The sequence below is a fragment of the Melopsittacus undulatus genome, chromosome 7 (genome assembly GCF_012275295.1).
Source record: "Melopsittacus undulatus isolate bMelUnd1 chromosome 7, bMelUnd1.mat.Z, whole genome shotgun sequence".
NCBI lineage: Eukaryota > Metazoa > Chordata > Aves > Psittaciformes > Psittaculidae > Melopsittacus > Melopsittacus undulatus.
Window position 1 is genome coordinate 13,344,009 of NC_047533.1, and position 27,748 is coordinate 13,371,756.

General features: G+C 44.4%; 1 protein-coding gene across 1 annotated transcript; it reads right to left on the minus strand.

Annotated features, from left to right (window-relative positions):
* Nucleotides 1-24,422: 24,422 nt before the first annotated feature.
* On the minus strand, nucleotides 24,423-27,295 carry MSX1 (msh homeobox 1). The gene is made up of 2 exons (XM_034065054.1): nucleotides 26,748-27,295; nucleotides 24,423-25,427 (listed from the first exon to the last, which is right to left on the minus strand). The coding sequence occupies exons 1-2, from the start codon at nucleotides 27,196-27,198 to the stop codon at nucleotides 24,997-24,999; spliced, it is 882 nt and encodes a 293-aa protein (XP_033920945.1). The 5' UTR covers nucleotides 27,199-27,295; the 3' UTR covers nucleotides 24,423-24,996.
* Between the last annotated feature and the right edge of the window lie 453 nt (nucleotides 27,296-27,748).

Here is a 27,748-nt window from a genome sequence, read left to right on the forward strand (position 1 = left end):
TTGTATAGATCTTGAGAAAATCATAGCCTACAGCCTACACAACGTAAACCTAATCTCTGGGGATGATTGAGTTCTATTGCAAGAGTGGAAGTGATCTTCATGTGAGAGGAGAATAAGAAGAGGTTGAGAACACATGAGCAGAACTTGCATTGTTTCTTGCTGATGAGTTTTAAAGCCCCTTAACCCTCCTTATTAAATCCATACTTGCCCTAGAGCTTAACCAAAATCACAGACTTTAAAGCTCAGCCTTCAATGGGACAGTCTACAATCCTGAAAGGAAAAATAAAAACAAACTTAGATTATTCAGAGTTCATGAATTTTCACTCAGCTTGTTGGCAGTCCTGTCCCTCAGCTGGTCAGAGGCTGAGTGCAGGTTTGCTGCTGTCTCTCTCACTACCAAAGCATTGATGAGGGAGTATCTCAGATCAGCAGCACTCTCTGCAGCAGGCTGGGAGCAATTCGTGGAGCTCAAGGTCATGTAGAGATCAAATGAAACAGCATTACAATATAATACAAATACTCATCTATAGGATAGTTCTGAACAGCACAAAAAGATGTCATGGATAGAGGCGTGATATATACATCCTATACGTAGGGCTGCGGTGGTTGAATCAGGAGAGATAGTGAAGATCAAGAGCCAAAGTCAGGTCGCCCAAAGAAAGGTTACAGAGCAAGACAGTTCTGCATGTTAAACCCTTGGACTGGATCTTTTGCCTATTTTCCACTTATTTCTTCTTTCTTTTTCATCAGCAGAATGATTCTCAGGAAGGAAAGGTCCCTTCCACCCTCCTTTTCCTCACAACTTTCCAAAACATTATACGTTCTGATAGAGTGCCTTTCTGGTGTCAGTGGTACAATGAGAACCCTTCACCCCCTTTGGGAAGCTGAAGAATACCTGCTTTTTGTATGTTACTGGGTCAGCTGGAATTCCTGAAAACCCACTCTTTTGAGTGTATATGAAAACAATATAGCCAATTGCGAAGAAATGAAAGGTATGAGAACAGAGATTAACCTGTGTAATCCTGCTGCTCTTGTTTTTATAGAGTTCAAATAGACTGCTTTTAAAAGGCTAGGACATATAAACTCAGCATGAATACGAATTACCTGTATTCCATAATCCCATTATTATACCTCATAATGAAGCAATTACTTAAAACATTTCTAGCTCTAAAACAGTCCTTTTTTGTCAGCAGCAGGACAAGAATCTTAAACTTCAGCTGTGTTAGCTACAACAAAACCTAACTTTGTTAAAAACTGTAGGTAAGCAAAATGTAAGTTAAAAGATTAATATTAACTTTTAACAAAATATGGTAGGCAGTCTGTTCAATAAGGTGCAACAAACCTTGTTTATGTAGTGTCCCTCTTCTATTGTTATTTTTTTCAGCTTCAAAGCAGTTATATCAGGGTCATACAGAGAACCCTAATACAAAGTCTCCTGCACAGTACTTCTAGGTCTAACCAAGTCACCGTTGAGGTCAGACTTTAGATTATTCTTACTGTCCCACTGTAAAATGGCTTGAAATCATGGTTTTATGAAAAGAGGATCATCAGCTGTCATCCCAGCATTCCAGCATTTGTCCAAGTTGCTTTTATCCTGTCAATGAAATAGGTTGCTATTAACAAAAAAGGAACTGAAAGGAATTGCTCGAAGCTTGTTCCTTAGATACACAATTTACAGTATTCAGACAAATTCACCAAAAATGTGTTGGGAAAAAAAAAGGTTTTTTTTATTTCAGATCAAATATCTCACTGTTTGAAATACTGTCAGGTTGTCTTTCATCTTCAGAGCTGGCACACATAGGAAAACATGCTGCAAATAAAAGAAGCTTTCCAAAATGTCATACTTATTATGCATTCACAAGTTAGCTACTTGAGGCTCAGCTAGATGACTAATACCATGAGTCCACTAAATAGTTTAGCTGCTGTGGTCTGCAAGGTTGGACAACAGCCTTTTCTACATACATTGCAGAAATAGACATGTTGCAAAAAGCATACCCAATGACAATGACAATTCCTAACCTATCAATTTTAATTTATGTTAATTTCTTTTGGTGGTTGATAAAATACGGTAAGGGCTGGCATCAAGCTGCTAGCTTTCTATCACACCACTTATTTCACAGGTCATACGTTGATAATTCTGTAATTTCATCCATTATTTTTCCCGCTATTTCCCCATACTTTGACAGTGACTGCAGTCTATGACCATCTAGCTCTAGGAACCTAGAAAAATTATTGCACTAGATGATTATACTTTGCGCATACAGGAACTTCTTCAAAGCTGTGAGATGTTCCCCAGTATGTACCTTTCCAATATTAATGACGTGTTGAGCAATAAAAGGAATGCACATCAACTAATGACAGACAGTGATTTACTTCCACTGACTTGACCAGTTTGTTTCTCTCTGGAAAATTTTTAGTGTATATTTTCATTAACATGGTATTCTTGGAACAGGGAAATTGAGACTATTTAACATCTCTTGAAGGAATGCTTTCAACTGCTGAGAATAGAGAGGAAAAGCCATGGAAGTAATTTGCTACTGAATTTCTTCATAATTACAGGGTTACGACACATGCAAAAACAATGAGTCTCCTTTTGAAATTTTACATGGGTGAAAGGTGAACACCAAGCTGAATTGGGTCACTTGTTTATTCTGATGATGATGACAAGGTTGAACATATAATACTCAAGATAAGCCAAGATATATGTTGACATAAATGAAAATTAACACACCCTAAATTGCAGAAAAGCCTAAAATGATTCAGAAGTAGTTTCTGCAGATTCTGGTAGCATCAGTAAAAACTGATGAAAAATCAATACAGCTTTCATTATCCCTGTATTTATTAATGCCCATATAGCTTGTTTCCATATTAGTGCTCATAATGATAGCATATTGTTTATCTTGGAAAGCTGGCAATAAGTTACATAGTAGTTTGTAAAGTAGTTTGATAATACACAACAGATTAAGCTGAGTTAGTGTTTGCTGATATAGGAATAAGGTTTTTGAAGAAGACAGTACAACTGACTTCTTAGTCCACTGATGCTCTTTACCTCACGCAGATAGGACAATTTCAGCTGAAAGTAAAATCTCATTGTCAAAGAGAAAGTGAATAAACCATCATGACCAGTTCAATGTCCTGCACAGGCCAAAAAGTGTCACAGATGTCCACATATGGGCTTCTTTACAAATGTAAAGATGTTATTGATAGGATTTCCTCTTCTGAAGAATGAGAATCATAAATCTTTGTGAGCACAAGACACACCATTGTTTAATAACAACATTTTTTTAGGTTTTGAGAGACAAAATATTAGCTTCAGCCTACCTGATTCACTGTAATTTTCATCACTTCATTTCCTCTCTTAGCACTCTTGGACTCTGTACACTGCTTCTTTTCCAAACACATCAGCTAGAGATACCCTACATATCTGCCTATAAATAAATGTGAAGGACAGAAGAATGTAGCCATTGTCTTAATCAGATGGACACACCACTAAAGCATTGGTTAAAAAAGCTGCTTCTATGTTGTTAAATAAAATGGACCCACAGGTTAAACTCAAGCACTAGACCACTGTTGTCCATGCCACTTAATTGTTAACATGCTCGACGGCATGGCTGTGCCAGAAACCTTCTCCAGCACAGTGTGAGGGATAGACAGAACTCTTCCTAACAGGTATTACAGGCAAAACACACCAGGTTCCCTCCACCTCTCACACTCCCCAAGGCTATCCCAGCAGACTTTACCCCTTACTCACTCTTCATGCCACTCTGTGGGCATGCAACATATTCTCAGCTTTACGCTACAGAGTTACTTCGCTAATGGCTGCAACATATGATTTCAGATACTGTGAACTGAAAAAGCACAGCATTCATTTCACTATGAAATGAAATATCTGATCTTGCATGGAGTATTTTCATTTAAATATGCCTGCCCGCTAAGGAATGTTCAAGTAAACTACAACCACCTTGATTACTCCAATCCTCTGACCGCAGTTCATAACCCATCACTTTGATATTTTGAAGGCATTAAATATAAGTCTCTAAAAATACTATGAGTCAGCAAACTTTTCTGCTTCCTCTGGGAAGATAATCCAGTTTTACAGTTTTGCAAATGAGAATAGTGTTTGCCTGTGGGTGTCTAAAGTATATGCTGACTTCATATAGTGACTTTTGCAGGACATTGGTTGGTTGGTTTTGATTTGATAAAATAGATTCAAGCAAATAAGGTAGAAAAGAAGCCTGTTTGTTAGTGTTTGGATAGGTTTACACTGTAGGTGTCTTCCTCTTGGGGATGAACCAGCAGGTTTTACCAGCTTATACTTACTATATAAGTAAAGACTTCGAATATAAGTCTCTGTAATATAAGTCTATATATCTCCAACTGAGAGAGGTCTCTGAAAGCCTTCATGGAGATTCTCTGCACCTGAATTAATCCCACTGACTCTTTAATGAATGTCAGTAAAGAGTTATTAATGACACTAGAGAACAAGGAAATTCAATGAGTGCTTCAGGGTGACACTGAGAGCTTGTAGCCAAACCTAGTATTAAATCCAGACCTCTAGGAGCCAAATGACTACTGTACAAGATCTTCCTTCTTCATCAGCACGAAGACCAGAATCTTGATTAAAAGGTAATCTAGGCAGACCTATAATGATAATTAGGGGTAAGAATACATCTTGAAAACACTTTCCAGGTGATCAACTCACCTGAAGGTTTGATCTTTAGAGATGAGAACTCATCAGTATTACTGAATAGTAAATAACACTGTTTGAGGCTGAATAAGGGTACCTGTTCTGAATTACTGAATTAGCATTTCCTTCTAGATAAAATATAATGGCAGCATGCTCAGTCTGTCATGGTGTACAAAATGGTCTTCTTTCACCTCTGATTTTAAAAAATCAATTATCTACTTTAACAAGATGTGCTTTTTTTGACAAGGGCAAACAATGACGATGATGGACATCCCCTTTTCACTTACAGGGCTTTTTTGCAATTTACATATATAGCATTTTTCATAGCATTAACAGTATTCAGAAATATGCTGAAAAGGTAATTGAAGCATGTCTAGATCTGTCCCTCTTGTAAACATGTAGACAGCAAACACACATAGGATGATTATCAGATAGCTTAAGTGGCTTTTGCCATAATGGCATTTAAGCCTTATTTCATGTGCTCTGAGGTTATTTTTAAAAACCTGTTGTCTAAGAAGACAAATCACTTCTTGGGAGTTTTTCAGCCATTTGATTAAGAGCTAATCATCACCCCCAAAAGCCCTGCAGCTCTTCTAGTAGAAAACTTGAAGGCCAAGATGTTATAAATATCAGGAATAATATTGCAATGATAGGATTTAAGGTGTATTTGTTTGTTTACTTCTTAGGATTCACAGTCTCTAAAATACAGTTATTTAAAACTTGAATAGGAACTCGTTTAAGCAGAAGCTCAAAAGGCAAAGAACTCAGTTCCCTTTTCATTCAAAATATGTTTGTTTTTTATTTTGTGATGGGACACAAGAAATGAAGCCTGAAGCAAAAAAGATTAAAACAACCAACTATAACAAAAATGTCACCTTTCTCAATATATTATTTCCTGTTTCTTCTGATCCCAATATTCCTTTCTCACAGCAGTGTCTGCTTCCATGCACAGATATCTGGGCCAGTGAGTGATTTCTCAGGTATGGAAAAAAAATAATGGTATAGAGTTTAAGTACATTCCTGTTGCAATCTGCCTTACTTACCTACATATACCTGTAACCACTGGTCCTGCAACTGGATGGTCAAACAGCGTGCAAAGAAATCCCTTTTTCCAGAAAACTCAGCCTAGCAGTAATTGTGGGTTTGCGGGAATAACTCTGTCACAAGAATTGACCTAATCAGAGCCTAAAGCAAAGAGCAAACATTCCTTTTGCCTAACAGCTCCCTCTCCTCTAGCTATCCTACACACACCCTTGCACAACTCAGAAGCAATAATATGTCCTCCTGAAGGCAAATGCTATTAATACATTAAAAAAAGGAACCAGGACAGTATGGCTGTACTGACCCACAACTGTAAGCGTTGTGCTCACAACACGATAAGGTAAAGACAGAAAATGGAAACAGGAGGAGATCCTGGACAGTGCTATATCAGGAGGCTGAGAAGAAGGTTTCTGGAAATGGGAAGCTCATGTAAGGTTTCAAAGGGTTCACGATTACACTGAAGTTGTTAAAATACAAAAGCGACGATGGTACCTAAGCTGGTAATGCCATGAGCAATTTTGATGGTAATTTTTGCATTATGACATTAATTATTTAAAGCAAGCTACGTGCCCTTCTCAAGATATAAATCAAATGGTGAAAACAGGAGATAAAACTCTTTTTTCCATATTAGTCTGTTCGTGTTTTTAACAACAGACTTTCTACTAAGCCTGCCATTTGTCTCACTAGATGTGAATAACAAGATTAAAACTTCAAGGACTCTATCCTCAGCCAGTATATATTTGTGTACAAGAGTTAAGCCTTTGGCTTAAGCTATTCAAAAGCCCGTTTGTGTTTTTAAAATTCAAACAATTTCAATATTTTAACATTCCCCCTCGGGTTATTGAGAAAAATCAGATTTAATACTCACCAACCATCTGATTTATATAAATATCTTATAAACTTTAATACTGGTGCCTTTGCGCACTTAAGAGCCACATGGGATATGAGAACAGGGAAAAGTTGCACGGAAAGTCAGTGGGAAAAGATCTGGTTTCTTAGTTATAAAGCAATAAAGGGCATGCATTTAAAATTACATATTTTAATATTTCGTGTAACCGATACTGGATGCTGCGGAAAATGAGTACATTGGTTCAGAGCTTTGCATGTGCTTGTGGATGGTAACAAATCCAGGTGTGGGGCCCTGCTGTGTGCTCAGCCGCTGTGTGGTCAAGCATAAACACTGGGAACTGAGGAAAAATCACCCTTCTGAAGCCTAACTCCACGATCACTCATGCTTTGTGTGTTATTCATATCTCTCATCTGTGGGATTTACCACCAAGGAAGGTAACTGGACTGTTGGTCAGATTTATGTCAGTGAAGTCATTTGCTCTATGGAATTGGAAAGACAGAATTCACTTGAATTTATCATCTGATCTGAACAAAATTCTTCCCTGCATAGAGGGTTAATATGAAGTTAATGTACTGCACTAGTTCCAGTTAAATCTTCAAGATAAGCTGAAGGTCAGGAAATGCAATGAGGAAAGCCATGGCAATGAAGGCAAGAGGAAGCAAAGCAGGGCAAGGTGAAAGCATGCCAGGCAGGGCTCACCAGCAGCCATCCGGCTCAAATCCCTAAGGATGTGCTCACTCCTTGTGCTCCCTTGGAGTCAGATAGGAGAGACAGAACATGCCTGAGGTGTTTTTGGCCAAGCCTCAGGAGAGCCCATGCAATGGGCTGGGTGTGCAGAGGGAGGACAAATGGCAAGGGCTTGCTCCTAGGGAGAGCGACACAGTGGGGGCTGAGGGAGGAGCTGAAACTCATATCATTATCTGCCATCATCTTTTACCGTATTATTTCACTTTATTGTAGAGGGTATTTTTTCTGGGATAGACCCTGCCATTCATGCTTCATGAACTGAAGGGTGAATCCAGTGTCCTGTGCTGAAAGCTGCCACTGACCCAAGAATGAAAAAACAAATAGCTGCAAAATGCCAACAGCCATAAGACGTGACAGGAGTCAAATCCCACAGCTTTGGTTCAACCAGTGCAAACCCTGGCTGTGTTCAGATCAACACTGCACCCTGATGTCACTTTGGAAATGAAATGTATTTAAAGAAAGCCAAAAGAAACTGACTCTTATCACAGAACAAGCATATCCCCAGACAGCATTGTAGTGATACAGCTAAGCCAGAGCCCTGACACAGGAATAACTGGCTAAGCTTTCCCGTGATGACAAGCCCTCAGCTTGATGCTCCCTCTGGAGCTCTTATGGCTGAAGAGGCAAGTAGATTCAGGGAGGGGAGGCCCATGGAAAGGCAGGAACAAGGGACTGCCTCTGCACTGTGTCCTCCATCTCCTTCCACTCATCTCTATCAATGTCATTGTAACAGCCAGGGCCTGTTGGAGCTGTTGAGCAAGAGGGTGCAGCCCCTGGGTCTGCCATCTCCAAGTGCACCTTCAATTGCAGCATATCCAGAGCAGAGGGAAGCTGTAGTAACCACAGTGGTAGCTGCAGCTATGGGGAGGAGGGAATCACAGAGCCACCAAAAATGAAAAGGAGCTTAAAAAGCCATTTAGTTCACCCTCTTCTCCCCCTTTCAAAGGCAAGATCAAATTAAAATCTACTCATGATAGATGCTTGCCTAGCTGTCCTTAAGGAATTTCTGATCATGGACAGTCCACAGTTTCCTTAGTCATTTATTTCTGTCTTCGGTCTTTACCATTAGACATTTTTCTTCGCAATATCCCACCTAAATTGGGCAATCTGAGCTCATCATTTCTGATTTTATGCACTGCAAACAGAGAAGCATTTTTTCCCTTCCTCACTGAGAAACCTTTGATGTGAGGCCTCAGGGACATCTTCCAGAAGGCTCTTCCACTTGAAATAGGGAACGGCAGGCAGATGGTAAATGACTTACACAGAAAGCTTATGTATTAGTCCATTGCGTCCAAGTTTGTAAATGTAACAGATATAACATCAGGATAATCCATCAGGCAGAAAGCCATCTACTCATATTTGGATACTAAGAAGAATGGTCTTGATGCTGAAATTGAGCAAATGGTAAAAATTAAAATAATCCAATCAATTTATTGAACATTATGCTACAGAACTGACCTTAATCTACTTTATACAATTTCTATTTTTGTTGTCAGTAGAATAGTGTTGTATGAACTTTAACTTCTTAACCCAAGTAATAATGTATATTTTTTTAAATAGATATATTTACCAATTGCATCCTCAACAGCAGTGAGCATTGAATCAAGAGACTCTGTTTCAGTCTGGAAAGCATACCTGGGTATTATCATCATGACTGATCTATCTCAGCTCATCTCCAAATAATATGGAAACTTTATTAATAGCCATCCGTAAAGAAACACAGCCAAACATCTACAGCATTTTCCATTCTCTTTTCTATTATTTTTTTTATTCATGCTTTAGTATACTTCTTTATTGAGAACTTTCAACCTTCTCTTTTATTCAACTCTTCTTATAAATGTTCCAGATGTATGAAGAAATGACATGAGAAAGCCTAAAGTAGTATGCATTTTCCCAGACTAATAGCTAAAAAGAGTGGGGATGGCAACACTTGCTTCTGATAAACTATTGCTCCATGTCCGTTTTTGTATAAGCCACTCTTGCTAGAGCCAGGCATGAAGATGGAAGAGGGAAGAGGTGATTAGCACATTGGCTAAACCTTTGGAGTGTTGGCAAGTCCCATAAAAATGTTTTATAGATTAAAAATGTTTTATAGATAAAAAAATGTCTAGATGATTCTCAAAAGCAGACAAAATATTAATTTACTATAGCAGCTCAGATGTGGCTATGTACACATCTAGATTCATCCCCACTAACTGAATGATCAAACTGAGGTTTCCTATACAGGCACTAGAGAAATATAGGACCCTCCAGAGAGTAGCAAGAAAATCACTCACTAATTGCCCATTGGCTTAATTGAGGAATTAAAGGCAATTTTATTCCTAACTTTGTCACTTCGACTAAGCCAAAGCTCTAATTATGTGGGCCTAAGAGAGGAATTTAAGGAATATGATCTCCTACAGACACAATTGAGACCTTTAGTCTACATACTGTGATACCAACAATCTCTTCCTGCATACCTCGTTTTAACTCCTGGTCACGGTATTGACTCAAACTGCAGCTTACCAGTTGCACTGATCTCTCTACTACATGGCATTTATGGTACAATACAATAATCTAGCACTTTTCTTTGAAAGTAATGTTGCCATTTGAGCAGAAAAACAATTCTGAAACAAAGGAAAATCAAGCATTTTAAAGAAAACTTCCCTCTTTCAGGAAAGAAATGGAGGGAAGTGCAGACATACCATTTATGTAAGCAATGAAACATTTTTTAATGGGTTGTCAACAGGCAGAGTTGGGCCTGGCAACCCACCTTCAAAATTTCGGACTAAGTACAAGCAGGAGATCTGTAAGGGAACATGGAGTTTCCCACAACAAGGTCACCTCAGAAGTGCTCCATGTTGGTGGTAACCCAAAGTCATTCAGCAACCTGTGTAAAATAAGTGGAGGTTTCTTATTGTAAGGTGACTACAGTGGTGAAATCTCCATCATAATTAATAGCAGTTGGCAGCTATATCAGCAAGGCCTTGGATGATTCCATGAGCTAAACAGAGATGGGAAGAACACCTTCAGAGGGTAGCTGTAGATAGATAGCTTGCACGCAGCTGGCTGTGCTGTGCTAGTCTTACAACAGATTAACCATTAATGCCTGCACAATCTATTTGAAAATGCAAAATTTGAACTATTATTGTGTATTTCCATTTACAGTATTTATTTCCCAACACCCTGAGTACCCGCATGGCATTTTTGCCAAAAAGGAAAACATCAGCTTCATGAAGAAATCCTCACTTTATGTATTCCTACCACATAAGAGCAAAAAGACCAAAATCAATCAGCTGTCCTAAAGGGAATATAACACAGACTCACATCTGACAGGGAATTTGGTTTGTAAAAGCATAACCAAGATAATACAAGTCACACTGTTTTTTTAGCTAGGATATTGTATTCTTCTGTTGAGCCGGACACTGCTTGGACAGCAGATGGTGTCCTACTGTAACACTAAGCTACAGAGCTCAAAGAAGAATCTTAAAGCAGCCTTTAAAATACTCTCCAATTTCCATTTAATTACTTTAATTGGCTTTATCGGCTACAGAATAAAAATGCTGAATCTGTTTAAACACTAGGCTGAATTAAAAAGCTTAGTGTGTCAAAAAACTGTGATTTTGAAACACAGGTCCCATTTCTGAGAGTATTATCCAGTATTTAAAGGAACTTTTGATACATGGGATCACACTACTTAGTTGTCTGAGTGGTCCTTTTCAAAGGCATCGTGGCAAATAAGTGTTAAGAGTCACTCTGGAGGTCAGGGGAGTTCGATGCCTCATGCTTAACACTGCCTTTGAAAATTTTCTCCTTACAATATACATTGTCTGAAGATAATAATGAGAAATCTAAACTTAGAGTTGTCCTGGTAAAGACAATGGAAAGACTTCAGAGCTCACATGGGAAAGGACCCTTTTCTTCCTTCTGTGTTTTATAGCATCTTGTGCAGTGGGCATCTGCTCCCCATTGGAGCTCTCAGATACCAACTTAGTACAATTAAAAATCCATAGGCTCTAAATCTGTTCCTGATAAATGACAACAAGTTGTTGAGCTGGTAAATCTAAGGGAAATAATTTAATGATTTCAGTCTGCATCCAAAGCAATTTTTCCTTGTATGGTTGTTTTCTCCCTGATCTTTGGGATCTGCAGAAGACCCCAGTACTTCATGACTAATGAGGTGAACTGGATGCTGAACAGGAATCTGTTACATTAAAAAGCTGCAAGTCTGCTGATGTTACTGGACTTCAGGAAGTAGGTAAGTAAAAGTGAGAGATCCTTACAGGCTTGGATCCTGTCAAAGTGTTGCACAGAGCCTGACTCATGACTAAGCCTGGTCTAAAAACACTTCTCCAGCAATTCCCCTTTCACATTACTTAGCTCTGGCCTCTGTGGGGTCTGATGTATCGCAGGCTGGCGTGACTCAACTAAGGGTTATCTGGAGTTTGCAAGCCTAGATTGAATTTACTGTCACTGCGAGGGTAAAATTTGTTGGGAATAGTTTTGTCATTCATACTGGAAGGTGATGAAATCTTTGCCTGCTGGAGGAGATAGTCATCATCTTGTACAGCCAAACCCAGGCTGGGGCAAAGCAGTCATAAATGGTGTTATTCGCACGATCATAATGAGCTACATTTTTCCTTTTTCACACAGACCCTTGTAAATTTCTTCTCTTTTTCTTCTTCTTTCATAAGGAAACAGTTATTCTTCTAGCCCTAAGGTTATGGGATTAGTCTCACTGATTTTGGTGAGATTTTTCCTATGAGAAAGCACTCTTGACCCGATCCCTTACCAGAATAGTTTACTAGTAGTCACATGAATGAGATAGATATCTGCTTTTCAGAAAATGCCTTTATTTTCTTTCTTATCCCAGATATGACAGAGGATGGTCAATATTTTTGAAAATATTGACAGAGGTCAATATTCTCCAAAAACATTTATATAACCTCTCCAAAAGCAATAAAATGATGAAACCCAGAATCTGCAAATTGTGGTGATTTGTAGTGCTTTGATTTATAGCCCTGTTGGGTTCAGAGTGAATGATTTCTACAGAGACCAGTCCCTCTAATCGTAATTTTACAAGAAACGGATGTGCTAAAAGAAACAGAAAGCTAACAGGGCTTCTGGTTACATTTTCAGCCTGATTTATAGAGCTGTAAAACTCTCTGTATCAGGGAGCTGACACCAATTTCTAGAGAGCTGTGAACATTTGTTTTCATCTGATTTTCCTGCAGCGTTTCTAGGCCCACTTCATTCACAAAAGACCCCAATGAAATCCATGTCAGGTGTTAGAGAGTGTGGGATGATGGTGTCACAAGCAAGCTGGTGGCAAAGGAGACCCAGTTTTGTAGCTGAGCAAATAGAAACTAGTCCTGGGAATGTCTGTTTTGGGGACAGAAGCATACATTTAAGGATTCAGGAATGGAAATGGAGCTGAGGTGGGAGCAGGTGTGACCAGAGCTGAAATGGCAGAGGAAGGTGCAGTCCAGTATGGCAAGGGATGCTGTAAATCAAGACAGTGGAGAAGACAGAAAGCCAAGTCTGGTTCTGCAGCAGCCATGACATTACAGTATGACAGCAAACCTCATACTTGCTAACAGAGGCAAACACCACCTGCACACAGACACATTCAGACAGCAGAGGAGCAAGGCTCTGAGAAGAGGAAGGCCTGGAGAGAATGAATGAGAAACGCACCAGGGACAGCCCAGTCAAGGCTGCAGCCTTGGCTAGTGCCCATGACACAACACAGGGACATGGTAAGGCTGGCCAGATGGGCAGAGAAGAGCTTGGGAGCCTTGAGCAAGGACAGAGTGGCAGAAGTGCCATGGCCAAGCTCCCCTGAAGACCCCACCCTGCAGACAGGGACAGGCATTTAGAGGCAGTACCCATGGCCACTCACAAATGCAAAATCCCACAAGGAGGGGGGATTACAAAACCAGCACACCCACTAAGACAAGTGCAATGATCAACATGAGGGAGAGAAAGCGTAAAGGAGCAGGACAGGGCATGTGTCAAGCAGAACAATCGGAAGAGGAGAAACATGAGCAAACGTTCAGGTCAAGAAGGGAACAAGGAGCTGTGCCCCTGGAAGTGGGCTGCATTTCACAGTAAAACCTCCATCTGCCTCTGTGAGGATGCTAAACTCCTTGGCCTACAACAGGGAATCTTGATGTCTTGAATCTTGACAGTTTCTACTCCTTTGTATAGCTAGCAATGTGTAGAAATGTTTGGCTTGTATTTTCACACCAAAATGAAGGTGATGTTAGAGTTAGAACAAAACAATCTGAGGCCTCTTTTGAGAGAGCATGCTATTCCCTTCCAGAAAACAACTCATGTATCAATCACAGGTTATTACGGGTGCTTGCACCAGTATCCTGTCCAAAGAGAGCTGCTGGAGATTCTAGTGGAAAGGAAAATAAAACATTGCTTTGAATCAGCACATTTAAGCCTAATGCATCTCCAGATGTAAGACCCTGACCATTCTATATTCTAAGGCCCTCTATGTTTCACAACATTTGGCAGGGTTGTGGGCAGGCACTACCATGCCCAGTTGGCAAAGGTTTCAGGATCAAAGCCTGAAGTATTTACGTGCTGGCCAACAGGCTAGCATAAATGGGCAGCTTCTGCTGACATAACATATAAGAAAATATTCTTACCCTGTTATGCTGTTTAAAGAAACCCTATCGGTTACTTTATTATATAAAATTATTAAATATTAAATATGTTATTTTACAAAATTATTTAGTAGCATGTCTGTGTTATTTTGTTTTTAGAGTGTCAAATTAAAAAACAGTTATTAATTAATAAACCAAGGTGCATTTTATTGCACTAATAAGTGCAGCTCTAAAAATTTATTACCACTTTCCAAAGATTTACTTCCTTTATTTAAAAAAAAGTATTGGTGTCTTAAATTAATTATAAAGATCAAACTTACATGGAGAGGCCCTGATCCAGCAAACACATATGCTTATGAGTAATTTAACTGCATGAGTAACTTCACAGAATTCAGTGGGTGAGAGAGAAGCTGTGATCCATGGAGCTCCTAATGTGGGTAAAGTTATTCATGGGCACAACTGTTTGCAGGACTGAAGCCAAATATAACACATATACAAATTCCCATCTAGAAAGAAAAGGCAAATGAATACATAGTAAAAGGCAATTACACGTTATTGAATGTTCTAACAACTATATATTCAATAATAAGTGCATGAATACAAATGTGGGTTCAGAGATGCATGGGGCTTATTTATAATTGACTGCCAATAAACGGAGAGGTAGAAAAATGAACACAGTGTAACTATCTTCATGTCTGAGGTTCTCTCTAATTAGGTTGGGCTTTTGATGCAATAATTATACATGGGAAATGTGAAAACAGAAATAAATTGGGTTGCACTTAACTACAATTTTTAGACACCAAATGCAGGTGTTATGCTTTCTAAAGAGCACTTGTTTTGGTCTCTTGAGATGTCTTAGAGCAGCTAAGGCAGATGCTTAGATGTTCGGTGTGATCTGTAAGTTAGAAGGAGGCACCTCTGAAGATTAAATCAAAAAACACCCTTGTACCACACTCAGGACCATGTCACAGAAATTACCTATGCATTTGATAGCAGATAATCACTAGTTAAAACATTAAAACAGAGCCAGCTTACTCCTTTTGGTTGTTCTGTCTGTGATCCCCTTGGCTGCTTACTGTGTGCTGCAAAATGACATGATGTCCGTGGGAGAAGCAGAGGAAGATGACACTGCCCTGGGAGGTGGATACATTTGCTTTGAACTCTTCAGGAGAGCATGGAGGGAAACCCTGTTTGCTCTGAGCTAGGCTGCTGTGTTCTGTTCCAGCTGTATTTCTTTAAGAGTGATGCTGACTGACCTGCCTGATGCTGAATTCCACACTTCCCAGTGACTGAATGCAGGCTGAATGTCTCCACACCCTCACTTTGAGCTGAGCTTCCTCTGGAGTCAGTTATGTAGCTGATTAGTTTCTGCTGTTAGGACTTGTTGTTACACCTAGGAGACTGAGCGGTCCAACACATGAGCACAAACTGGTTCTAGATGGCAGAGAATGTGCTGAATTGCTGAGATTTAGACAACTGTAGTTTACCTGTGCTCTAGGAGCAGAATCCAAGTGGCCAACAGCTCTCCCACAACACTGAAGCCCTCCAGCTGGGGGAGACTGTATAATTCCCTTTTTGGCCTGTCCTCCTTATTAAAGTATGTGTGAATACCTCAGTCCCCTTGGGCTGGGCTGTGGAAGCCCTAAGCACTCTGCAAGTTCTCCTTATGAACTGCCAGTAAAGTAAATATTTTGCAAAAGTTTATGTCCCTGCACTTATTTTGCCCCTCTGAAGTAAATGCTGCTGTCAGGCACAATACAATGTGCCCTGTGTCTTCTGCAGCATTCTTGCTGCTGTTCTTTGTAAACGACACTTTTAGGGATGTTTTTCTACCTATTTACCTCCCTGGTCCTCCCCTGTGCTTTGGCAGCCTCTGTACAGAAGATGTGATTGTTTTGTTCATCCACAAGACATTCACTTCAGCTCCACTGCATGCTAGTTGGCTGGTTTTCCTTTGCATATATGTTTGCAGAGTCATTTCTCCAAGATAGATCTCCCCCACTGGCTGTGCTTGGCTGTCATACATTCTGCTCGTCTCCTGGAAGTACTTCTGCTCTGGAGTTTACCACAGTATAGCAGGAACATTACAAAAGGTGCAGTTATTTCTACAGGCCTTTCTTCCTGGTGCATGTTTGGGATGCACACTGTGATGACTGGGTCTTTTGTTCTTACACATAATATGTAAAGTATACAAATACCTGCTTTCTGTTTACACAGGAGGAAAAGAACGCGAACAAGCCTTAGTAATCCCTTATTTCTAACTTGCAATTAGACTTTAAAATGAAAGATCCTATTCATATCAACAAAGTGTTTTGTGAAAGGGCAAGTGCCACTCTTTTCTTGGTGGCATCGTCACCTTACAGAGTTCAATCTCCTACCAGTTTCTAATCACCCCTTCCTTGCAATCTCCATTTTGCCACTGCAACCACTGACAAGATCACAGCTCTAAACCTCCATCAAATTTCATCTAACTCTTCATTAGGCAACTGATGGAGTTTTAAAAATGGTGTAAAATGTTTTGTGACACAGAGCCAAGGGGCCTCTGTCACATAAGGAGAGAAATGAGGAACAGGATAATGAAGAGCAGATAGGCCAGCATCACCTCGGGATGCTTCAGAATGTGAAGCCAAGTATTCAGGCACCATTACACAGGTGCATACGACCATTTCAAGTGTTAATCAGGTGCTCATTACAGGCCTGGACATGTGCATACCTGTGTAAGCAGTGCTGCTGCTGCTGCAACTGAGTTTCTACTCAGTCTAAACCCTCATGGAGGGTACAGGGAGCTCCATCTGAAGGAAGCAGCCAGTAGAGATAAGGGTTAATCATAGCTGGAACAGAGAAGATCTGTATTGCTTTCTACTAGATCAACCAAAATAGTGCCCTTTCTGTTATTTTTCTCCCTCTGTGCAAGGACTGCTTTACTGGGGTTTTTTTTTGCATGTGAGCTAACTTTTCTTATCAGTACCCAAGAAAGCAAGTCCCTGCAGGGTCCCCACTGACAATTGCTGCCAGGCAGTCATGCCCTTACCTCTGCTCTGAATGCCGTAATTAGAGAGATGCAATTTTCCAGTAGTGCTTGACAGCCTACATCAAAGGCACAGAAACTGTTTCTGGATATTGAAAAGATAAAATTCTAATACTAACTGATGCCTCCTTCAGTTTTTATTGCAGTTCAATGTAAACAGATGCTGCTGGTTTTGAAAGCGTATGTTCAGATCTGTCAGAGTATATATATTGCAGTGGTGATATCTACTGTAGTAAATGCTGATATTTACCATCATGTGTATATACTTGATTCAATCATCTCTATGACATTAGCTGTATGTGAGCTTACACATTCACAGATGTCTGTCTTTGCATGTACATGCATACAAATACAAACACATGCATATGAATTAAATGGAAACTGTAACCCAATCTTAACCAGGGTTTTAAATTAATCGTAATACATACACACACTTACAAACATTGGGCTATATTTAACTTTCACATAAGCAGTGTAGAACTATTATCTTCTGTGGAGCTCTGCAGTTTACGAGTCAGGCCCAAAGCCTGTTAGTTAGGCAGTGGAAAGACACTGCTGACTTTATTGGGCTTTGGACCAGACCCTAAGCCAACGGTTAATTGTCTCATATAATATAACTTTCCCTTCCAGCAAACTTCAGATAAACTTAGATTCTAATTCCAATAACTCTCTATAATTTTTTCCAAACAAATTCCTTATGGAATGGAAATGCCCATTCTTGTTCTGGGCATTCTTCAATGCTTTCGTGTTTCTTTGTTTTGAAAATTGATTCAGTCGTGTTAAACATTATGCAAGCTTGAAAAAGATCACAGTCTCCAACTATCCAAAGTGAAATTCTCATACATACATAGCTCAGAAATAAATGTCATTAGAAACTTCAAACTTGGCTGGTATTAAAGCCATCTTTGAGGAAGGGTGGGGGGGAGTCACATTTAAAGGAATTCAGCCTTGTGTTATAGAAAGTAAGAATAGTTTAGGATTACATGTCAATCTCAGCTTTCTCATTTTATTATATGCCCTGTATAACTTTCTATTTTCTTTTCAGGTTTTTTTTTTTTTGACCTGGATTGATTTTTGAGCATGTACTTGAAAGATGCAATTATTTAGAGGGAAAATTAACACGCCTCCACCAAGCTTCTTTCTGAATTAAAGGGAGAGCTGTCTAAAGATCTGAACTCTGAGCTAATAAGGCTCTTAAATGCATCCTAATTCATGTATCACAGCTGACAGAAATGCAGTTAAAGATATTTCACTTTTAAGAAACAACTCTCAAGGATTCTTTTGACTTAAGATGCTGCCAATCCTCCTTTGAATAATATCTAATTTAAACTTCAGAGTTAAAATCTCATGTCTAAGCTTTCTGAATGTAGATGTTGGATATGCAGTTAATACTTAGGCTGTCTATCAAAAGGATGTGACTGAAGTTTTTTAGCTGTGCTAATCACTAAAGAAAGATTGCATTTGGATTATTATTTATACCGATACAGTTGTTGTCTGCTACAATCACTGCTTCAAAGACATCATGTTGCTTTCTGGCACTACAGGCTCTCAGCTGCCAGGGTATCGCAGGGTGCCTGAGTCTGGGTTCCTGGCTAAGAGGCAACATCTCTGTCTGGCAGCCTGCACTCTGCAGTCAGGTAGGTTCCTCCAAGGCTGCAGTTAAGGCTTTAAGTGTTAAAGTGTTTCTAAACCCACTAACTCCTGTTTCTCCCTGTGCCTATTCTAGTCCTACAGCAGATACACTGTGTTTTGCAACGCTGGATTATTTTATATAAATAGAATTTAGTGTGTATTGTTTATGTTGCCTCCTACCAGAAGAGAGGATTAACAATGTCACAGAAAGAAAAATCTTTGGTCAGACTGACAACATCTACCACATCCCACTGTCTCTTCTTGTGGTATGCCACGGATGCGGCTTTCACAGTAAGTCCAAAGCTTGTTACAAGGTTTTGAAAAGCATTTATGGCTTTTAGTGAGTACAGTGTGAGGAGCAGATGCTCCCCAGCATTAATACACACAAGCTTGCCATAACGGCAGGGCAGGTCTCAGAGCCCCAGGAAAATCTTTTCCAGTCTTTTGCTGATGTAAATGGGAACAGGTCCATTGGCTTACATCTAAATGCATTTACAGTGTAAAACAATCACTCCTTGAGTTTTAAAGCATCCCATCCTTACTTATGGTATTTGCATAATAATGCCCAATGAACACAAAACACTGCTTTAAAAGAAAGTTGCTCTATTCTCCAGCTTGTCTTTTGGAAATAATTCTCTTTTCCTCCATTCCAGGGAGCTTCCCCCACACTGCTTGTCTACCAGTTAACATAATTTTGTCATCCTTTGCTTCCAGACCTCTTTCCCTCCCACTGCCACTTCCTTTCTCTCTGGCCTGTGAAGGGAGACTTAGTCATAGTGAAACCTCTAAATACTGTCTCCCCATGGGTGCTCTTTCTTCCCCCTACTTTGGCCAGCAACAGTGGTGGTTAGAGGGTCATAAATGTGTTTGTCATCATACTGTACCTTTCTCCAGCATCCATCGAGTGCACATCCCACCCTGCCTGTTACTGTGTCCCAGGTACAAAACACCTACAATAAAAGCATATCTCAATTAGGCTGAAAAAGACTTTTAATGTGGACTACATGTTTTTTATGCCTGGGTCCCTGGATCTCGGTCCTGCCTGATGCTGATCATCCTGACCAAACAGCCGCATCGCCTGCCCCAGCTTTGTTGGGAGCAGACCACAGACATAGCATCACTCTCAGGTTTTGAATATTGCTCCTACAAAACTCCCTCACAAAGTCTTACAGCTCACTAGCAAGGCCAGAGTCTGTCTGTACTGGCTGAGTAGTTTTGATCATTTTGTGACCGTATGCAAGAGGTTTGTTTCTCTTCCACAAGGCTAAGCAAGAAGAAATGCTAAGACTGTTGTTCACACCACCACGGGAATCGGCTGTTAGCTGAGGGAGCTCCATCCCACACCGAGCAGCAGCACAAAGGTGAGCCGGGCACAGGCACTCACCTCCCAGTAGTTTTGCTCTGCGCTGCAGAGGAGTGCTCAGCTGCTGCCACTGAAGGAGATGAAAAGCACAGCTTTGCACGGTGGATTTATTACACATTCCTGGTCACACGAGGGAGACTGTGTCCAGGTAACTGCCTCTCCTGCTCTCCATTTAATCACTGCAGTGTGGGAACAGGATCCAGCCTGAAGGGATAAAAGATCTCTGAGATGAAGAAGTACAATGGAGCAGAGTTAATGTCAACCGATTTACTGTTGTAAGCAAATCACTACCACATCTCTCTGTGCAGCATGGCACAATTTACTACTCCTACTTAAATGAGTCAGAGCTGTTGCTTCTGGTTCTGCCTCCCAGCTTCTCCTGCCGCAAAGCTAGATAGACAATGGGTCCGTGCTGCGGAGAGGCCTCGGGCCAGCCCCAAGGAGCTGAGTGTTGCAATGCCCATTATCGCAATGCCTCATTTTTAGGTTCCCTGCTGTGGAACAGATTGCTCAGGCCAGGGACAGACACCACTGTGCTTCACACAAGGTGTGGAGAGAGTAAAAAGCGAATGAAAAGGAATTTCAGGAATCCACATACTCCTTGGGTTAGAATATATGTATATTCTCACATCTATACATCGGATCTGCCACTGTGAGAAGCAGGAAGAAAGTGTCTCTTTCTGCCACAGACTCCCTTGCAGTTAAGTGCCTAAGCCACATTAACATGGTTTTGTGGAAAACCCGGGAGGGAGAGAACTACCTCATTGCATCCGACCGCTTATTGGGTACAGTATATTATATCCTAAGCAGCGGGAGACTTACTTGCCGGTCACCACTCGGCTGGATTCAATTTAAACAGCCCTACAGCCCTGAGGAGTGTCCTGGCCACAAGGGTATTTAAGTAGCCACTTTTTCTTGCACTTTCTAGCCACCTCCGTGTCTAATATAAAATCAAATGTATCATTAGGAGAAATGAAGAACCTAATAAGCTTCTCATCTGAGGAGGACTCTTCTGAGTCCCTAGTAAGTTGGTGATTGGGATTTTCACTTTGCATACAGAATACCCAAGTTCAGCCGTTTACCTGAAATCAGGCAGGACCCAGGAGATAGCACTATGCACACCGTTTCTCCATGAAGATGCCCAGCCAGTTTGTTCAACAGACCTTTCATTTTCCAGATCTTTAGCAAGGTTTGATGTGACTCAGGAGACTCATGCAAGTTGATGATCCTGAATTTAAGCTCACGAGTACACTGAAAAGCGGGGTCACCCCTCCCCACCGCCCGGCCTTTACAATGGGTAAGTTAGGCAGTTTCCTTGCTCTGCCCCTAGTTTTTGAGGGCTGTGTTCTCAGGCACAATCCTGAGCAGCGGGAGGCTGCCGCTGCTCTGCCTAACTCACTTGTTGGGTTTTGCCTGCCCTCACTTTTGAAAATAGGGTTTTAGCTCCCAATTCACTTGAGCACTAGGGAAAACATTAAATAAAGACTTCAGCGGGGCACCGATTCGTGTTTTCAGTTGAGCGAATCGAGAAAGAGACCCTGAAAACACCAGAAATTCAGAGCAGACGACAAATCCACGGTTTACCCACAGATTTGCGCAGCAGGTTTTCCTGGCAGCCTTCTTCTCTGGAGCTGAAACTGAAGAAGCGCCTTTCCATGCTCTCTAAGCGCTCGGGCACCAGCAGCCTACCCCTCTATAACCCAGCCGGGGGCAGGGGCTGTGTTGATGGCTCCACGGCCGCCTCTGCGTGCTGATAGCGGAGTCATCTCCCTTGTTTGTGGGGAATAAGAGTAGAAAAATGGCTTTCCTTTTATTCTGTGTGTGTGTCTACGAGTGTGGCTCCCTCTCCGTGCTCCGGCTCCTGAGCGCTTTAATTCCGACCCTCCGTGGAAAGCGTCGCGGCAAGGCGGGACCGCTTTCCCACGGCAGAGCATTGCCGCGCCTGCAAGCCCGAGGTGGTACATGGATGTGCTCGGGGCCCCTCTGCTTTCTGTGTCTGCCGAGGCTCTCTAGGGCTCTGTGTGGAGATATGCATGGGGGGGGGGTAACGGAGTGACTGGGGAGGGGTGGCGGGGGAGAGGGGAGTTATTAGGAAACTTTGCTTTGGCTACTCTCTATCCTTGGGGCTGCGTGGCGCCAGCACCCTCAAGTTGAAAGGAAAACAGCCATTCTCACTTCCAACTGCCCACTGAGATCCTTAAGGCGACAAAGACACAAAAGTGAGTTTTATTTGCTGGTAAGCCAGAGGCAAGAAAAAAGAAAAGCCAATTCCCCCTTAAAAAGAGCCGACAAATCCTTTTTGCTCTTTTGTGTGAGCTTTTCCTATTCACATGGAGCGTTCATCCGTGTGATTCCCAACTTATTGTCATTACTTAGTTATTAATTGTTCTCATCTGGGTTTAATTGAGCAACCAAGGACTTTAGCCCAAGGGTCAGGGGGAAAACTTAAAGCAAAGACATGTTCAATAGGAATCCTGCGCCCCGAATATCCATCCCCAGCTGACATAATGTAAAAATATACAACCAACAAACCCCAAAATCCAGACAAAGAGGGGATGAAAGGGTCCGGCTCGCCCGGAGTCCCGCGCTGCAGCACCCAAAGGTGCCTGAGAAGGGAGCGAGGCTTGCTGGCAGCCAGCTCAAGGTGGTTCTCGCTGTTTAAAACCTCTCTCGTATTTTTAAGCGCTTATTTACAGGATAAACATGCCCTCCTGCGCGATTAGATCTGCTCCCCAGACCCGCGGTCTAATCGCGCAGGGGCTGAGTTTATCTCCAGCCTTTTTCTGCCCGAGACACAACGTGGGAAAAAGCCGGCACCGTGCTCCCCAGTCCGGCGCGGCGTTGGGCGCTGGGGTCAGGATCACAGACACTGTCATTTGCACAGAGAACAGAAATGATCGGGAAAGCAAGCCAAGGAGAAACACAAAACCAATGAAAAAGGGGGGAAATAAAAAAGAAAATGAAAGGAAAAGAAAAATAAAAGGAAGAAGAAAAAAACCCAACCACAAAACCCCAAAATTCACCCCAGACCAGAAAGGACTGGGCGGCAAGGGCAGAGCGAGAGAAGAGAAGAAGGGGATTAGAGCAGCGAGCTCTGGAGAAAGTGGCTGGGTTCAGGTATGCTGTTTCGTTGAGTTATTGAAAGCATCATTGATATTTAGGAGATGATAAAAGTCCCGCCTCGCCCCCAGCTACAGTCTCGCTGGAGCCACAGTGCCTGCAGAAGATTGCCTAGCCTCATTACAGCAATTATTTTCCTTCTAACTTTGCCTCAACCTTAACGTTTTAAATTGCTGGAAATGAAAGCAGCGGGGGAAGAACAAAAACAAAAAAAAAAGACAGAAAGAAAAATATAAAGAGGAGTCCCAATTTCTCAGCGCCCATTCCTTGAGCGCTAACATAAAGCACGAAATTAGGATAAAATAGTGAAAAAAAGAGAAATCAACGCTCTTACCGAGCAATCCGCAAAACTAAATCGGGTGGAGCGGCGCACTGAGGGTGCTCGGAGGAGCAGCCGGTGGGGCACCAACGAGGCGGCGGCCTCGGTGCTGGCGGGGTCCGCTAGCGCGGAGCGGCTCGTCCGGGGCTGCGCGGCGCTGCGCGGCGCGGGGCTGCCCGCCACCCTCTTCCGCGGGGTCCTCGGCCGGCGGTCTCCACAGGGCCGTGCAGACGGGTTCCCAGCAAAGCCCCTCAGGGCTGCGGGACACCCGGAGCCACGGGGATGGGATGGAGACGGCGCCGAGCGGTCCCGACCGTCGGTCCCACGGGTGCCGCCGGCTGCCTGCCGCGGCCCCACACCCGTGCCGAACACCAGTGTCCTCCATATCCCATGCCCACCAGCCTGCTCCCATCACCCGTCCCCTTGGCTCCAGCACTGCCTCTGGCCCGCTGTTAGTGCCCTGTCTCCCCTTCTCCCGCACCACCCCTACAGCCTGCCCTCCTCTCCACAGCCCAAACCCCCGCTCTCCCTTCCCCTAAGTAAGGCTGGCTGCCGAAAGGAGGTGCGGAAGCCCTTGGTCTGTCTCTTTTGGCTTGGCACCGAAAAGAGAGACAAATCACACCATCCCCAAACCCTCCGGCAGCCGTCGGGGCTGCGGCTGGAAGCTTCCCGGCTAAAGGCCGCTGACAGGGAGAACAGCTTTTATCCTGCCTAAGGCTAGGAAAACCCAGCCGGAGCTGAGCTGGTCCCGGAGCTGATGGGGAAAGCAACCACAACCTCGGGGGTAAGGGGATGCAGTTGGAGCTGCCAGTGAGGGGGAAATAAAACAACCTCAGACACCCGTGAAGATAAGGCAGCTCCAGGATACCCAGCAAACTGAAAACTCAGCCGAGGGCTCACTGAGACCAAAGTCTCCTGGGGGAAGAGAAAAGCTGGCTGGATCAGCTGGTCCCTCACTCCTATCCCCCTGGCACACTGACAAGTTTAGTCTCTTCTTCTATCACCCCAGCAGGGAAATGAGCAAAAAGATCCACATCAAGCAGTAGCTTAAAATTAATTTATTTAACAAATATAGCTATAATATAAATGATAATAAAATTTCAAATATACAGTATATTACATAGTACACAGAGCCCCTTCCAAAGGAGCTAGTGGAAGAACAAACACAGGTAACAGACAGTGCTGTTACAACAGGGACGGGAGAGGCTGCTTTACACTTCTGCCTCTTGACCTCGCCCGGCAGAAAGAAGAGAAACACCCTGCCTTTCACCCCCTCTTTTTGCCGTTTCTCTTCCGCAGTTCCTTCACCCACAGCAGGATCTCTCCCAGGGCTGCCAGCCCGACACGGGGCAGGGCTGGCCCATCGCCACCCTCGGGGAGCAACTGGGGCCATGCCTCAGGTTTCTGCCGGCTGCAGAGCTGAGCAGCTCCCAGGACTGCCGAGGAAGAAAGTGGAACGGCACTGGACCAGGGGCCAACATCAGAGGGGGAAGGAAACAGTCTCTGCAACAAGGCCCATGTAAGTCCGCAGTGAGGAGCCAGAAGAGCAGGAAGGGTGTGCGTGCGGAGCCGGTAGGAGCAGGCAGTCAGCGTGCTGGGCTCGGCAGGGCTCAGCTCTATGTGAGGTGGTACATGCTGTATCCCACGTGCGCAGTGTACAGTCCCACAGGAGCCACGGGCAGCCCTGCCCGCTGGAAAGGGTTGGAAGCGCCGTAGAGAGAGGCACCGGCCACAGCCGGGCCGCCCAGCGGGAAGGAGATGCCGAAAGCAGCGGGCGGGAGCATGGGCTTGGCTGCCATCTTCAGTTTCTCCAGCTCGGCCTCCTGCAGCCGCTTGGCCTTGGCGCGGCGGTTCTGGAACCAGATCTTCACCTGGGTCTCGGTGAGGCTCAGCGAGCTGGAGAACTCCGCGCGCTCGGCAATGGACAGGTACTGCTTCTGCCGAAACTTCCTCTCGAGAGCCAGCAGCTGCGCCGTGGTGAAGGGCGTCCGCGGCTTCCTGTTGGTCTTGTGCTTGCGCAGGGTGCAGGCGGGGGGACTCAGCCGCCCTGTGCCGAAGAGCAGAAGGGGGAAGGAGAGAGACACCTCGGTTAGCAGCGCCCGGAGCCAGACACCCCGCAGAGCCCCCACCAACAACTGGGATGCAGAGAGGGGTAAATGAGGTCCCGCTCGAACTGGCCCAAACCCTCAGCGCTGCGTGAAGTATGCTTCAAAGTGGCATCTCCCAGTAGGAATTGGGTTTTTCAAGACTCCCAGGACCAAAGTTTCCCAATGTTTTTGGAATCTCCGACTCCATGATAAAAATCAAAAGGGCAGGAGTCGGACACCCGAACACCCTTCCTGCCTTCCCGGCTCCCGGCTCAATCCGGGGAGGCATAAGTGAAGGTTGTGACCCTCAAAAGAAAAGAAAAAAATGTATATCCTTTTTTTATTGGATTAAGTTAAAAAAATAAACAGGTTGGCCTCTCAGCCTCGCACCCTCTTCCCAAGGCCCCGGGAACCGGATTAAGCACGTAATTAATTACGAGCTCTAAATTCACACCAAGCCTCCCATCTACCGCTCTGCTCCCCGTAAGATTTCTAAGGGTCCTCGACCTGTCCCGGATTTACCTCGCACAACTTTTACTTTGCCATTTGAGCAAGTTAAACAGCTGCGATACTCTGCACAACTCCTGACAGCAAAACCTGTCTTCAAGAGACAGAGAAAACAACTCTCGTCGCAGCTCCGCTAAGAGCACCCGAACGCTCCGGAGAGCAGCAACCTAAGTTTGCCCCTTTCCGCGGGAACTCCAGGAGCGGTCGGGATCAAGCCTAGTGGCAGCCGTTCGGAGGATTAACGGGCTTTTCTGATCCCAGCCCCCCCCCCCCACTGCTATTATTGCTTTAGAACTCTGCGTGGTAAAACAGGAAAAAGTGGGTAATTGCGGGTCTTCGGACATGGAACACCTGAGGTACCAGCCGGTGGGGCTGAAGCCCGCATAGCCCGAGAGCCCGGTCTGCGTGAGTGCTATGGAATTACTTGAAAAGCCACTTTCGGGGTAAACACCACTGAGATTGAGTTTGACCCCAAATTAAGCGAAGCGGTAGGCCAGGTTGCTTTATCTCCCTCCCCTGCCCCGGATAACATTTGGCACACGATATGGTCCTGGCGCGGCCGTTCTTCCTCCGCCGCCCTCCTCCGGCTCCGCGCACGCTTGAACCGGTTCAGTATTTTGATCAGGCCAGAGTGGCCCGGTAGAGTGCGGTCCGCAAGGAAAAACATGCCAGGAGGGGAGAAAACGAGAGGAAGCGCCCGTCCGCCTCGCAGCTCTGCCCCTCGGGAGCGGTCTCCGGGGGGCACAAGCCGCCCGCTCTCAGTTCTTACTTACTTGGGGGAGGCGGCGAGAACCGTGGGTTCTGCATCCAAGGGCTCCGCTCCTGCTTTTCGGGGCTTTCCGCCTTGACAAGGGTGTCTTCAGGCAGCTTGACGAGTCCCCCGACGGAGAAGTGGCCGCCGAGGGGCAGCGGAGAGGCTGGAGCCTCCGTCGTCAGGGCGCCCAGGCGGGGGCTGAGGCTGGCGCGGGCGGCCGCCCCTACGCCCTGCGGAGGCCCGGCGCCCTCGGGGCCCTCCCTGCCGCCCGGCTTCCTGTGGTCGGCCATGAGCGCCTCCACGCTGAACGGCAGGAGGGACGGGGAAACCTTGGGCTTGTCGCTCTCCTCCTCCCCGCCCATCGCCGCCGCGACAGGGATGCCGCCGCCGGGCTTGCTGAAGGCGGATGCGGGCAGCTCTTCGCTGCGGACGCCGGTGGGCGCGGTGGTCATATCCAGAGCCGGGGCCATGCAGAGGGGCTCCGCCGCCGTCGCCACCGCAGCGCCGGACGGGAGCGGCGGAGGCCGCAGCTCATGAGGCCGGGACCAGAGCCGGGCCGCGGGCAGCCGTCGGCGCGCTCCGTCCCGCGGCGGGCGGCGCCGCCTGATAAAGCGGCGCTGGGGGAGGCACCGCCCAACCAGCGCGCAGGGGGCGGGGCGGCGGCGCCCCATTGGCTGCTGCTGCAGCCCCGGGAGCGGGTGGGGTGTCGGGTCCGGACTCGCCGTCGGGGAGCACCCCCCCCAACCGTTCTCCGTGCCACCGCTCAGCCCCATGGTATCGCAGGCGGGAGTGGGGAGGGCCATGTCTGCGCTCCGCAATGGGACAGGATCTTATGGGGGAGGCTCGAAAATGGGGGCCAAAAGTGTATTAACGTCGGAAAACAGCCGGACTTTCCGCTGGCGAAAAACCTCTTCTGCAAAACCGAGCAGTATCGCGCTGTCCTGAGTGTGGCCTCCCGGAGGAACCCCTGCCTGTGCCACAGCCTGGCTGGCTTAGAAAAGCGGGTTTAGGAGATGTTTG

Bases quoted from the DNA above. Each gene is read 5' to 3' on its own strand.
- MSX1 (XM_034065054.1), bottom strand. From the start codon at position 27,198: ATGGCCCCGGCTCTGGATATGACCACCGCGCCCACCGGCGTCCGCAGC. The intron at 25,428-26,747 runs GTAAGTAAGAAC...TCTTCGGCACAG, and splicing joins GTTCTCGCCGCCTCCCCCAA to GGCGGCTGAGTCCCCCCGCC.